Source organism: Leptosomus discolor, chromosome 6, assembly GCF_034619465.1.
Source record: "Leptosomus discolor isolate bLepDis1 chromosome 6, bLepDis1.hap2, whole genome shotgun sequence".
Classification (NCBI taxonomy): Eukaryota; Metazoa; Chordata; class Aves; order Leptosomiformes; family Leptosomidae; genus Leptosomus; species Leptosomus discolor.
The window spans coordinates 252,666-267,641 of record NC_141396.1 but is presented as its reverse complement, the minus strand read 5'-3'; the positions used below and the strand labels follow the sequence as shown (position 1 = coordinate 267,641).

General features: G+C 44.0%; 1 protein-coding gene across 1 annotated transcript in view; it reads left to right on the top strand.

The window, feature by feature from the left end:
• Positions 1–11,932, top strand: part of INPP5A (inositol polyphosphate-5-phosphatase A) — a 247,016-nt gene extending 235,084 nt beyond the window's left edge. The window contains 4 exon segments of the mRNA XM_086466868.1: positions 5,622–5,733; positions 9,981–10,049; positions 11,523–11,591; positions 11,593–11,932. Coding sequence (XP_086322994.1) covers positions 5,622–5,733; positions 9,981–10,049; positions 11,523–11,591; positions 11,593–11,838 — 496 coding nt within the window. The 3' untranslated portion in view covers positions 11,839–11,932.
• Positions 11,933–14,976: the final 3,044 nt, after the last annotated feature.

The window sequence follows — 14,976 nt, the reverse complement described above, 5'->3', positions numbered from 1 at the left end:
TTTCCCCTTCTGAAGTTGTCTCTCAAGATCATATGTAAATAGAAAGACTTAAAAGTCAGAGAAGGTTTAGTAAATGCAAGGACTCATACCCGAGTTCAGAAATAAAGCAGACCAAATCAAAACAGCTTTTCCCATAAGGAGGTCACTTTTCATCAATGCTTTATCATTCCATCCCATCTCAAATATTTTGTATTAGAAACAATTCAGTAATATAAAATGTGGGGACAATGAGGAGATGAGAACAAGCGGGCTTTGACTAGGAGGTATTTCCACTCCCTGAAACATGATGAAGTTTGCCTAAACATCTGCATATGAGTCTAGACATAGGATGCACAGTTTTTCAGAATGACCTTTACTGTACTGGAAAAGGTTACATGGCTTACTTTTTCCCCACTGCTGCCCAGTGGATGTTGTCACACTTCCTACAACAGTACTGGAAATGTCTTGACCATAGAAAGCGGAATCCCTAAAGCAACACCAAAACACATCAGCAGCAGCAGGGCACAGTCACTGTGTTCACTAGGTGCAAAAATGAGCTGGAAAGCAGAACTGTGTGTGGCAGACAGCTTTTAAAGGTAATAGCACTCCAAAGTGAATTAATTGTTTCCTGTTAGAAAGTACATTTCACCCATCTCAGTAACACATTTTAGCCGTTCTTAGAGAAGAGTTCATGAGGAGCATTTTTCCTGACTGGAAATGCCAGTTAAGGAGACATTTATATACACAGTATTGTTGGCTTGTGTTTTGAGGTAAGACACTGCTGACAGGATGGTTTATGATGTCAGAAGACTTTTCACCCTGCAGTAAGTATTTTTGTAAAGGTGTCCAATCATCTTTGACAATACCTGTCAACAGCAGTAGTGCAGTAGTATTACTGACACTCTTAATGGTTTATTTTCCCCAAACAATTGCCAAGCAGCTCTCATCCTTATTAACGGTAATACTAGTAGCTCATTGGTCAGCCTGCTCCTTACCGACTGAGTTAGTTAACAATTCCTCAAAGTGTTTGGTTAAATTTTGACAATATTGAGCATTATATTACTGATGTTGCTTTAATGCGTAAATTTTGGAAGTTTCATTCAGAAAACCCACCTAACAGTGATTCTGGTTAAATAAAATGAGTGTAACTGAAACAAAAGTTTGTGAAATAAGGTGGAAAAGCAGTTAGAAGGAGGGAGCATCTTGGGGAAGAGTAAACCCTGAACAACTGGAGATAAACTGCACAAGCCTCTCGCATGGATGCTCCAGCTCCAGAACTGTCCATCATCCAGATGCATATGCAAAGTATATTTTGCATAACTACTGGCTGGCATACACAGAGAATAACAGACTAATTTTGCTGTTCAGCTAACGTAAGTGGTTAAGGGCCTAAATTTCAACTCCACCACTGTTTTAAACAGGGCAGAAAAGTTGTTCCACATGGAATTCCTCATTTCTCCATTTGTATTTTTAAAGATACATAATAGAGTGTGTGTAAAAAATGTCAGTAACCATACTGAATACTGGAGTTAGGAAGTATGTACAGTCTTATCTATAGCACCTGTATGTGTTAGCATCATATCTATTTATCGTTTGTATTTCAGTGGTACCTAGGGTCCTTTATCTGTTGTATCATCGTTTTTACATGAGCACTCACTATTCATTCTCGAGTTCACTGTTTTCTGTACATTGCACAAGATAGATTGTGATTGAGGCAGAATGCTACTGAAAGAAAAAAAAAAAAAAGACATTCTTTCCCATCTAGTCATGGGACCAAGAGAGCTGATTCTCCCTTTTTCTCTGCCACAGTCACGGTTCTGGTGGTCAAGGCTAAGAATACATGCACAGAAAGGTGGCATGATGCTTGCCCTCTGGGAGAGTGATACTGGAATTTTTAACTTTTGATGGTTTGGTGCAGAGTCCTTAAAATCGTTTTTATCAAGCCTGTAATTGTTTGTGCAATTCATAGATCAGAAAATCTGTTAACTAGAATTGTTAACTGCATTTTGAATTAAGAACTTTATGTTCCTTACTTGCCTGGGAAGTGTGTGTTAAAAGAGGCTGGAGATGTCAGCAAAACAAAGGTATTTTAATGCACTTGGTAGTAGACAATCTTGTGCTTAATGTCTTTTGGAAGTTGTGTATTACAAGAATAGTTCTGCTTCTTGCATGCGCACATTTAAATTTACATTATTCTTTAAAAGAGACTATTTATGCTTTCTTTCAAAGAGGAAGGTGAGAGGTGGGCTTGAAAGGAAGGAAAAGAGGAGGTAAATCATGAAGTCACCCTCGAGGGAACAAAAAGTTAATGGTCAAATAGAAGCGTGTGTTGGCACACTTGTATCTTGGTTAGTCCACTGAAGTCGCTGGAAATACTTTGCAGTTTCCCAAGTGCCATCTTGAGTCTGTGCTCTCTGGGCAGTTGCTGTATTGGAAGAAGCAAAATGAGTGTCACGTGTTTGTGTCCTGCCTTCTCTGGAATACATGCTCTCCTGTTGGGTATCCTGTTGGGCACTGCAGCCTTCATGGTTGTGGGGCCAAGTTTCCCAGCTTCAGGAGACGTGTGTTTGCAGGGAGTGCAGGAGCACGCCCAAAGGCTGCTTTCTGGTGCCAGGTTTTGTGTACGAGACTGAAATGGAGTGCTGTTGTGTGTGGCAGTACTGAGGCTGTGGGTGTTTTCCTTGTGTCTTTGGGTTTTGCACCATCTTTCTGTTATGGCAGCACCAGAATCATCAGCCTGGCTTTCTGAAAGGCATGTGTCTGTCTCCTCTTATGGTTGCTTCTTTTGACTGGTTTTAAATCCCATCAGAGGGTGGGAAGGCATCTGAATGAGGTAACATCATGTAAGACACCAGAGTATCCACAGGGGAGAAAGACAGTATAAGTGCTCCAAGCAAGTAAAAGCTTCAGAGTTCACAAGAAGATGATTTAATTCTGGAAGCAGTCACCCTGTTTTCACTCCGTTGTTTGTTTAACTACGAAACAGGGTGATGAGGACAACTGGAATGTACATTGTTTGAGAAGTTTTATTCTGCAATAGTAGGCATTCACAGTATGTTTCATGAAAATTTCTTCAGTGACAGCCTTATTCCACAAACCTCTAATGGAGCTTTTACTTGCAAAAATCTATTTAAGATAAATGGCATAAAATAAAATAAAATAACCTGTCCCCAAAACCTGTTCAGTCACAAAAAAAAATCTCTCCCAGCAATTTTGAGTCCTGTTGAGGTACGATCACCTTTTGAGCCCATCTGCAAAAGGAGCGTGCTTATTCCTAAGTATTTGTGGCCCTTCTAGAGCATGAAGGAGGAGAGCAAATAGTTTTCCTTATTTTTTGAGGGTATATCTAGTTAGGGCTTTTTATTATGTCTATGTCAACATTTCACTGAGAGCGAGGCGCACAAGCTGAAGAGGCGGTGGTGGGGAGGGAGAAGCCTTATTCATTAGAGTGCAGTGAGACAGAATGCTCCGAACTTCTGGCCTGAAGGAAGGATGCTGCTTTATAAAAAGAAGAGCTTGCCCCACTTCATTGTATAAATTACTACCTACAGATCATTTTGTCTGGATAACTTTTGCATCATTTATTTTCATCTCTGTCCCAGCCATTAGAAAGCTGATTTGTCAAAGATTTGTAAACTACGGTAACTTCTTGACTGGGTGATGAGCACTACAGACCTTGAAAAATTGGCAGAAGTTTTCAGCCTGTGAAAACGTTAAGATCAATAAAGCAAATTGATAAACACCGTTTCACAGAATATAGGCACTCGGATGAAGTGCTCTGACACACAGCAGTAACAGATCACTCCAGGTACGGAGCATCGTACTTTAAAAGCCATACAGTTAATGCTGTAAAAGGAAGGACTACATGAAATGTGATTGATTTTCATTCCTTGTGTCATAAAAAGTAGTTCAGTTATGTGGGCTTCTTGAGTAACTAAAGTAAGAGGTTACCAGAAAAAGTCAACCCTTAAATTGCAGACAAAGAGCTTCTACTACCAATAGTATTACATCATCAAAATATTTCACAGACACTCAGAAATAAGCTGTACTTCTGTGTGTCAGTGAAGCAGCAAATTGAATTCTCATAATATGTTTTGAAAATGAGTCTTGTTAGGTTTGATGAGGTGGAAAAGGTACTGAGATCACTGGTTTGTTCCAGTAGGTTCAGTGCACTTTCCTTGGATGTTTGCCATGGCTAATCTTTTTAATGGCAGTGTAGCTTGTAAACCCATTTGGTAGAAAGCTATACATCTCAGTTTCAGAGCATCTCACCACGTAGGGTGGTAAATAAGTTTCTCTTCAAGCATGCAAACCCTTTTGTTACAGCACCAGAAATTTTATTTTAACACACATATCAGGAAAACCTCACTGTTTCCTTGATGAATTCAGTGATGAGCAGAATAAAGTGCAAATGTCATTTTAAGCACACCCACACATACATATGTAGATAATACGCACCAGCCTTATGGCTTTTGTTTAAAGACATTTATCGAGGACAAACTTCAATTCATTCAGGCCCAGTATTCAGGAAATTGAGCCTGTCAGGCGCTCTGGATTTCTCCAAAACCCCTCTTTGGCTACTTACCCATGCCATTTGGGAAACAGTCTGGGAAAACATTGGGCCTTACAGCCTGATGAGCCACCATCAAATTCAAAGTTCAGTCATATTAAGCTAGTGAGAACATTTAGATGAAATGAGGAAAACAGGCCTCAGCCTCCTGACAGTTGAACCACAAGTTGCCATTTCAGGTGCCTGAGACAATTTCGGCCCATGGGCTCACACAGGCCTGTTGAGGTAACTTATGTTGGGCCATCTTGTAGCTTAAACACTTTCTGTTGCCTTTTAAAGCTAAGTTAGAATGCACTTGACATCCCATAGCACATTTATAATGTGTCCCCTCGCAGCATAACTACCATTTAATCAGCTTCTATTCCAGATGTCTTCACAAAATAAGTTACCTTTGGTTAACACAATTTCATATAAAGGTACAGAATCTTACGTAGTCAGCATCATTTTCCTTAAACCACATTTCTGATTCCTTGGTTCTGAAGAAAACCCCTGAAAAGCCTGCTTTCCTGTCATATCTTCCTTCTTATCAGCCCTAGAGAATCCGTTCAGGTACAGCTGCAGAGATCCCAGCGCTCTGAATGCTATTTTCTGTTAAATTATTCCTGGATAGCTCTCCTTGAGAGAATCCTGCAAAGAAAACCCATGAGATTAACCTTTTTTTTCCCTAGGTTTCCTTTTCCATCTTCTGCCTATCCATTTTCCATAGCCAACAGCCTGCTCTGTACTTGAGTTGTTGTTGAACTGATTTTCATACTTTCCCATAGATAAATAATCTGCTGTCTTTAAAACACTCTCACATGCAAAAATGCTAGGTAGGAGGTGTGAGTTTTGAAACTGTATCTGTCTCAACGTGTTGGCCTAAAGTAGGATTGTACGTATGAGAAGAGAAATAGAGAAAGAGCACATGGGGAAGAAAGGGGGAGGAGAAAAGAAAGATAAGTAAGTATGAGAGGTGTCTACAAGAGTTGCTTTTTGCCAGTTAATTCTTTTAATTAGTGTGGTCATTTGAGCCAGAGGTTTCAGGCTGCTTCGCAAAAAGTCATTGATGGCCGTGATTGTGATGTGTTTGCAGTTACCCGTACAGCGAGGACTCTAGCCAGGGAAAGCAGTACATGAACACGAGATGTCCAGCCTGGTGCGACAGAATCCTGATGTCCCACTCAGCCAAGGAGCTCATTCTGAAAGTAAGTACAGACCTGCAGCCACCCCGCTGCCTCCGCGTTGGGTTTGTCTCCAGCAAAGGTAGGTAGGGCTGATACGCTTCTGCTTCTCCAAGAACTTTCCATTGCCTGTAGCAAACGCTCGCCAAGCTGGAGACAGATGCCGTGGCTATAATAAACCGTTATGCCCCCAGTGCTTTCCACCCGAGAGTATGGATTTGTCCCAGTTAACTCGTTGGCAGTTACCAAAGCACGAGCTTTCTCCAACGCTTCTTTTGGTATCTGAGCTGCCAACACTGGCTGCCTGTTACCCATCCTGTGTTGCTTCTGTACTTGTCAGTGCTCTACTGGGAGGTAACGCACTGGGCAGCTGTGCCTGCTTTAAAAAAGAGTAACAAAAAATAAAAACCTCTATCAGTGCCCCAGTCCAGTCCACTCTACAGTGACATCAGTGACAGTACTGCCCTTGCTAAGGATTCAGCATGGATGCAGACAGAAGGAGCAGCTGCTGACCGAGGAGTAATGCTATGGAAAGAAAAACCTGACTAGCAACAGTTCGAGGTACCCAAGTCACGAGCAGGGTAGATTTAGGTTCCCTCTGTTGCTGATGGTGAGAACTGGATTTCCCAAGAGTATCTCGGACCCCAGATGGGCCAGATCTCCTGACACTGTCCCCTGATTGAAGGCAGAGTCTCCAGCAGGGAGGCTCCTGACTTCGGTACACCAGATAAATTCAGACATTCTGTTAGAGCTTTCAAAATGCAATGGTGCAACGTTTTTAGAACATACAGCTCCTCTTGGGGTTTTAGTGTATAGAGGCAAGGTAAGCTTGGTGAGGCTTTATCCAAGGTCAAATGACATAAACATAGTTCAGGAGCCTTCCAGCTTTCCTCTTCTCTCACTTCCAGTCTCTCCTGCTTTCCTTGGAAGTGCTGAACCTGGTCAGCCGGTTCCGTACGCCAGCTCACACTGCCTCTGTTATTTCCTGTGTGCTTGTTCATGGCAACTGGAGACCAGTCCTGTTGACGCTGGCTATCAGTGGTTCTAAAGGGCCAGGAACAGGTCAGGAAATCAGTGTGTGCTACAGGGAGCTCTCACCCCTGCCTTTTTGCTCCGAGCTACCTTTTTCCTGCTGTGCGGGCCGCGGCCATGAGCATGATGTGAGGATGGACGTGCTGTGCCCTTCCAGCGCCGTTGCATCGAGGTTGCCTCGCTGACCAAGCTGTATGACTGCCTCAGGCGTGACAGATGTGCCAAACCCAAATTGCCCAAAGTCGCGTGCCTGTCTGCATGCTCCTGTGTAACTGATGCATTTTAATGGGAGTGAATTGCAGAAAATAATCTTTGCAAATAAATCCATATTCCACGGCTTCATGGCGCTTTTTTTTCTGTTTAAATTAATGAAACCCTTGAATATTGCTCTCCTGAAGTTTGTGACGTTCTGTTTCTCTCTCTCATCAGGGTTATTTATCTCATGATCTGACTGTTTACTTTGCAGTATATAACTCACTGAAAGGCTGAGAACATTTTTTTCCATAGCTGCTCAAATTTCAATTCAACGTACTTCCTCACATTTAAAGTGTACGAAGTGTCTGCATGATATGTTGAAGTTTACCCAGAGTTTTAGACAATGCAGGTACTGCAGTATTTAATACAAAAAATTGTGACGCAAAGAGGAATACAGGCTTTATAGTAATAAAGTAGTAATGTCAAAATCAGTGTTATTTGACCCTCTTATACAGAAATATCATATGAAAAAGTGAGATTTTACCCAAAATATTGAAGATAGTACTTGGCACCCATTAAATTCCTAAAGAACAAAGGATTGAAACCGTGGAAATAGTGGCCAATGAGGGAAGATTTTTTTTTTTAAAGCTATGAATAAGGAGATAGAAGTGTACACAAAGGCTTGAAGAGTGTAAACAGTACAGAGGGAAAGGAATTTTTTCAGATTATCTAGAGGGGTATAACTTGGATATAATGGGAGAAAATTAAACAAAGGAAAATAAAGTTAGGGCATTCAAGAAATTGGTAACTGTGAGGTCACTCAGCCCAGTTCTTTGCCTCCACAGAACAGAAGCCCAGTCAGTTGGATCGTTCGAGGGTTACATTTGAGAAATGTATATAAATCTTGTCGCTGCAGGTTTGCATTTGTGAATTACAAGCATGCAGTCTGGGACATCTCCAGAAAGGAGCATGCAAAATTACAGCTGTGGATGAGGCCAAACTGGCATGGTGGTTTAATTCAGTGAGCCTGCGCCAGTAAAGGAGTTAGCTCACCCCACTCAAAACCAAACCATAATTCTGGCCCATAAAACTGAATGAAAACACTCAGTGGAAAAGAATGCTGAACTGATAGAGGAAAGGGCAAAATGACCTAACAAGTTTTTGTGGTTCTACGCAGCAGGCAGTGTTTGCCTCACCATGGAGAATTTATCCCATTGCAAAGACTTACGCTTTGAAGCTTTAAAAGGAATCGTGAAGAAAGTAAAAGCACATTTTCATTAACTGCTTATATTGTAACAAACCCTTAAAATATAAACGTACATGAATTTTTAAAGAATTTTGGGTTGTAACTAGCTATTGAACATTCTTATGCAGGTAATTATTTTGCTTATAGGCAAATAAAGAATTTATTTTTCCGTCTTAGCAATTCTGTATCTGATTTCAAACAAAACCCGTAGTAAATCTGCATTTTAGTCCTATGTAAAGAGAAGGTAGTACGCACAAATTGCCAGCCTGTACAGTGTGTTCGGCTGCACAGTAGGCATTACAGATTGTACAGACATGGGCTGTAAACAGCTTTCATGCAACATCATCTATCATGCTATGGTCGGTTACCTCACCATCATGTTATTTTATGCTTCCTGAGCCCTAAAACACCAAAGGTTGCCCACTGCTAGGGAGTTGTGTTGATGCCTGATAGCATGAAGTAATGAATGCTCAGCCAAGTGTATAGTGTTTCTGCTTGTGCACCACTGTAATTTGTTTATCTGTCTAAAGATTATGCAGTTGAAAATCCACAATTTTATGCTGCCTTTGTAAATTATCAAGTCGCTTTTGATGAATGTATCCCCACTTCCGATGCTAGTGGCATTATGATCTTGAAATATTGGAAAGTGCTCATGCATACAATGCAGAAGGTTATGTTTTTATATTTTTGGCAGACAACCGTGCTATAAAGTAAATCTGACCTTAAGCTTCCTTACTGCATTAAAGATAATTCAGTTTTAACTTTATGGTCCTAAATGCTACTGTTTATATAAAGTTATTGCCCAGTCAAACTTGACTGATTACAGATGAGAAAGTCTTGACTCTTTCATACAAAATAAATTAGTATTGCCAACTAGTTTAAAGCGCATCTATGATTGCGTTAGGGACTGAGAGCATGCAGACTGCAGATTTAATTAGCTTACAGGAATTGTTTAGCATAATAAGAGATGGTCTTGTATGGCGATGTATTTGTGTTTGTTCCTGAAGTACTGCACAAGTGAATCAAAACCGATCCTCAAAATCACATTTACTGCAAACGGCAGAAAGAGGAGTACATTTTACTATTCATTAAGCTACAAATGCTAAAAGTCAGTGTATAAGGATAAAGTTCGACGCGGAACAAAATGAAAGCAATTCGTAATGGAGACTGGAGGAACGTCGTCTTTGATTTGCCGATTTTCTTAAAATCATTTAATGCTTTTTTTTCAGATGAATAAATGTGTCTCATAGAAATGGTTAAAGATTATACTCAGGAACTGTAAATAACCCACTCATCTCTCTGAACATTTAAGATCACCTGTGTGATGAAATCAAATGCTCCTATAACACAACGTGGATTGCATTTAATTGGAAGAACAGCCGATATCGCACGTAATTCAATAAAAGTGGTGTGTTATTCTTAACGAAGGACCAGCCAAGTGTGCCAGCTGCGTTTCACTGGCAAAAGGCTGGAATGCAGTCGTAACCGAGCGTTCGCTTCATCTGTCCAGGTGTCACTCCCTAAAATTGTGTGAGGTCCCAGAAGAAGGAGTAGGTGCAGTGATTTCATGGGTTACTTCACGTGGACAAACTGCGCGAGTTACTGCAAGCAGCGCGCGCGGAAGCAGCCACGCTGCGCGGGCTCTGGCTGGAGCAGCCCAGCAGAGACGTGCTAATGGCACTTCCTTCAGAAACTGCTGTGAACTCTTCACGTGTACGATTCTCGTGCTCCTTTCTGTAACCTGGAGAACACTTGAACTGACCAGTGTTTCGTTGTGTTCTGTGGTTTTTTTCACTAGTCAGAAAACGACGAGAAGATAGTCGTATATGACCACATCGGGCCAAATGTCTGCATGGGGGATCACAAGGTAATTACACAAACGTTTTAGTATTGATCTTCTAAGTCTTTTTTTATTAGGAAGGAGAGTGTATGCACTAGTGTCTGTTAATTTTATGGTTTAGTCAGCTGTATCTCTGTCCTGTTTTTAATTTAAAGCCTTGAAAATGATTCAAAGTTGAATTCAGCTGAAATCAGCCAGTGTGCTAGAGTAGGTGCTTGTCTGAAATCCAGTGAAGAACAGGGTGGCATGTGCTAGAATGAAAGCGTGGCACAGTGTCGAACAAAGGGAAGCAACTGTCTGCCACTTACAGCTATTCTTGTAGACCAAAATTATTTTCATTGGGGCTGTCAAAACTGCTTCCAAAACACAGCGTCAGTGAAGTCGGTGCCAAGCTGCTCGTTAGTAAAACCGCATATAGGCAGTTCCATATTTAAGCAACAGGTGCTAAAAAGGGTGTAGAATTCCGGACGCACCGGGCGTTAAAGTGAAGAAAAAGACATGAGTTGTACAAACAGCCTTCCCTGCTGAAGTCGCCAGATGGAAACTCAAGTTAGAAACACAGCAGAGCTGAGCACTCGCCTCCTTTGAAAAAACCTGTTTGAGGAGTAGGAGGTAACCTCTGAGCACCTGTAGGAAATCTACAGAAAACCTACAGAAAAGCTCAACTAGAAACTCACAAAAACTTGTAAATTGCACAACAGGGGTAACGTACCAGCCCCGGGGACAGTGCCAGGCTCTTGGGTGGTAGGTCAGGGTAACGGGGGTGCCATGTGTGGGTGCGGGCGTGCACCCAAACCCTCATTCACAGGTGTGTGCCTGTATTTCCTTCCTCGGTCAGAGCTCTTGTGAGACAGATTTTTCTAAGGAAGAATCGCTCAAGGTATTTGGTCAGAGCCACCGAGGTCTGATGTAAAACACGGGCGTTTACCAGCCTCTCCAGGGCAGCGAGCAGGTCAGTGTGGGCAGCGAAGGACAGCCTGCTCAGGAACAGTGACCTCGGCTTCCTTTGTCGCATCGTTTTTTTTAGCGTGGCACTTCCGGTGGGGCTGGTTTTGTGGTGACAGGGAGTTGTGTACAGGACCCAGTCCCCTCCCCGCCGAAATCAGTGGCAAATTTTCCTGTAGCTTTCAACAGGAGCAGAGACCTGTAAGAAGATGAAGTAGTTCTCTGGTGCATTTTGTGGTTAGGTTAGTCCAAAAAATTATTGCATTGTTTCATTTCCAGTCAGAGAGGAATTTTTGTTGTGTTTACTACTGACTGTAAATAAAAAGTTTCTATTTCAAATGTGTAACTTCTATTTTTCCCTGCCTTGCTGCAGCCTGTGTTCCTGTCCTTTCGAATAGCTGCTGGGGCAGGTAAACCTATTGCAAATGTGCACAAGTGTTGTGTCGTGCAGTGATGTGGTGGTAAATATCATTTTTTTTCCTTTACGTTTATATTTTCTACATCATTTCCCCTGTGTTTATTTTTCTTTTTAAAAAAATGCCAATTCTGCAACAGGAAAAAGATGCCTACGAAATGAGAAGATTTTCCGTGAAACCACGCTGTAGCAAGGAGGGAAAGGAGGACGCAGTGTACTGAAATACATAATCGTAACAACTGCATTGATAAATCGAGTTCCGAGTGCCACATTTTTAGACTGCTGATCATACACCATGCTTCAGCATCTGGACTCTGTTCGGGAGAAGCCTCACATACCTCACTGTCTTGTATGTTCATGTGACATCGAGTAGAAATGTGGAATTATTTTTTATATATATGTCACAATTCTGTTGCCAAAACTCTAAACAGACAGCAGAGATGTTACGTATTTTAGATTTCACAGCCTTCCACTTTTAATAAGTGTTTGTCAATGTGGAAAAGCTACTTCAGCATATTACAGACTTTTAAAGGTGTCATGCCTAACATTATGTATCTTTACCACTTCGGGGTTTTGTACATTGGATTGTATAGATAGAGATATTGATGGTTTTAAATGGTATTTTCTTTGTTGACCAAGGCTTACGGTTTGTGTTGTAGTTTTTGGATTTTGTTTTTCATTTTTATATTTTTTCTCATGTTATTTACTATACTGCCATGTTACATGGTTTTTGAATCACACAGCAGCTGCTTTCTATACATACATATATATATGTGTGTGTATATATATGTATGTATGTGTATATATACACAGATATATAAATAATTTATAAACCTGACCAAAACTTACGCTAAATATACTTTCCAGTATGAATGCTTGAGAGTGCCATATCAGCAGTTAGTGTTGGAGTCTTAGCAGGTTTAGTTAAGTGTACATCAACAACCAACATTTATATAACAAATAATATAGATCAGTGCCATCCTGGATACAGATATATAGCATACTATATAGCACAGGTATTAGCAGTTTCACTTTGTTACTCCTATAATCCCTTCTTTCTATGTAATATTAAGGATTGAATGTGAAGTTCTTAGCTAGGTTTGGGTGTTAACTTTCCAGAATTTTGTAAACTGTTTTTGTCCGTCTTTTGTTACTGTTTTATGGTGCCAAGTATTCTATATTGAAACAATAACAACATGGGAGAAGAAAATAATAGTCTGCTTCAGGTAGCAACTGTATTGGACACAGACTGTATTTGTACATTGTTAAAGAAAAAAAAAACAGAGAGGACTGTAAATTCTCCTGGTTGGTAGCTCCGGGCAGCCTACGTATAATCGTGTTACCAACGTTTTTCTCCCACCACTAAATACAACATTAAAAGGTGATTAGGGAGTCTGTTGATGAAACACAAATGTATGTTTTATTGATTTAATTTAGAACACTACAGAGTTCATGGACTGCGTGATGGCATTAGATTGATGCTTGATTTTGGTATAAATCACTACCATTGAAAATGATTTGATGTCCGCTTGCAGAGCGTTTTCTCAACAGTACGATCCGGGTTTATATCAAGTGCTGTTGCCCAAAGGGTGTCTGCAGCTCTGTATTGTTATTGTGCCATGTTGCATTATAACCACACAGTAATTCTATTTAAGCGAACTCAACTCATGATAACTTCGAAGGCCTTTAGAAATGAGTACTCTGGTTCTCAAGCAATAAAACTAATCATGGTGAATGTGGCTGTGTCTGTCCCTTTAATCGAAGCATTGGGGATTACAGGGAAATTATTAAATTGTCACATTTCTTATTAATGAGTTGCCTTTTAATCTCCTGCCAATTAACAGGGTTATTTTTCACGTGAAAACCTGTATGACAGAGTGCAGTTCTAGTGTTAATCGAAGCACAATGCAAACTGAGGCGAAGGCATTGAGGGGTTTGTACAGAGTGCTGATGTACAGGGAGCAACGCGACTTTACGAGCTGTTCAGGAGATGCCGGTCCCTAGCCGTTCCATAAATATGCCCCCATAAACTGCTTCGTGGTTATCTGGGTTCAGAAAAAAAAACGCTGCCTTTGCAACTGGGACTGAAGCCTCTTTGCGGAGAAACTCGCCGGAGGTGTCAGCTCCGGGGCCGCGAACAGCCCCGGTCCGTGCGGAGGCGTCGGTCACGGGGGTGACCTGCCGAAGCAGCGCGCTGGGAGACCCGGGCTTCACCCTCCGAAAGGCGGAAAACGCAACTTCGGCGTTTAACCAAAACCCGGAGGCGTCGTCCGGGGAAGTGCGGGGGGAGCGGGAGAGTGGGGTGGGGTGCGGGGGAAGAGGGGCTGAAGGGGAGAGCGGGGCTGGGGGGGAGCGAGGCGGCCGCAAGGCCGACGAGCGGGTCCTGCCGCCGGGAAGGGCCCGGCCCCGCCGGGCTGTGCGGCGGCCGCGGGCAGTCGCCGTGCGGAGCCGTTACGAAGCCACCGCGTTCCGCAGAGACCCCTCGTGAGCGACGCGTTCCCGGGGGCACGTTTCACGGACGGACGGACGGACGGGAGGCAGGAGGTGTGAATAACCCGACTTTCAAGGGCAGGTGTTTTTTTACGCTGTCGTTTTCCCTCAGGAGCCGGGAAACCGGCTCCGGTTCGTCGCTGCACTGCCGGCGTCTGCCTCCGTACGTCCAAAGCCGAGGCGAAGATTAATTTCTAAACTTGATTTACTCGGTCTGTAACCGCGGTACAGCCCGAGCGAGGCCCCGCCAACCCACCGCTCGCAGGGAGCAGGAATGTGCGGCCCCGCTCCCCTCCCCGGGGCGAGGAGCCGCCCGGGTCCGAGCGGGATCAATCACAGCGGGCGGAGCGCAGGGCCCGCAGCGGCAGCACCTGGAGCCCGGCGGGAAGCGGCGCTCGGCGGCAGAGCCAGCCCGGTGCGGCTCCGCGGCGGGGAGGCCCCGGCCGAACGGAGTCAGGGCCGGAACCGGACCCGGCCCGGCGACGCCGCGGCCCTTCCCCGCAGCGGGTGGCGCACCCGCTGCCCGGAGGGCGAAGGGCCCCCGGCACGGCCACGGGCAGCAGCGTCACCGGCTGCGGGCCGAGCGGCGGCAGGCCCCGGCGTCCCAGCGCTGGGCCGGGGCGCCCTCGGCGGGCGACCCCGCGGGCCTGGAGCGCTGCGCGGGCCGCGCAGAGGGGCCGGCCGGGGACCGCCGCGCCGCTCCTCAGGGCCTGGCCCCCTCGGGCCGGCTGACGGAGGCCGCACGGGGGGCACCGAGCCCCGCAGCTGCCCGGGCTGCCGTAACCGCCCCGTCCCGCGGCAAGTGAAGCAGGGCCGGCCCGCCGTGCGGCCGCGGCGTTCGCTCAGGCTGCGAAGCAGCAGCTAAGCCACGGAAAGAAAAGGATGTCTTATTCATTAAACACGAAAAAAAAAGGGAGGGAAAAGGCACCCTGAGAACGAAGCTGGCTTGTACCCGTCAGGCCTCGAATATGCCCGAGAGGAGAAAAGCAGAGCCTTGGGCAGCTGCGAGGCACCCCGACGGCTGTTTAATTACCTCGGTCTCGTTACGGGCAGGTCGTAAACACAACCTGCAGGTGCGGGGACGCTGCTGCTCCGTGCGCGGGC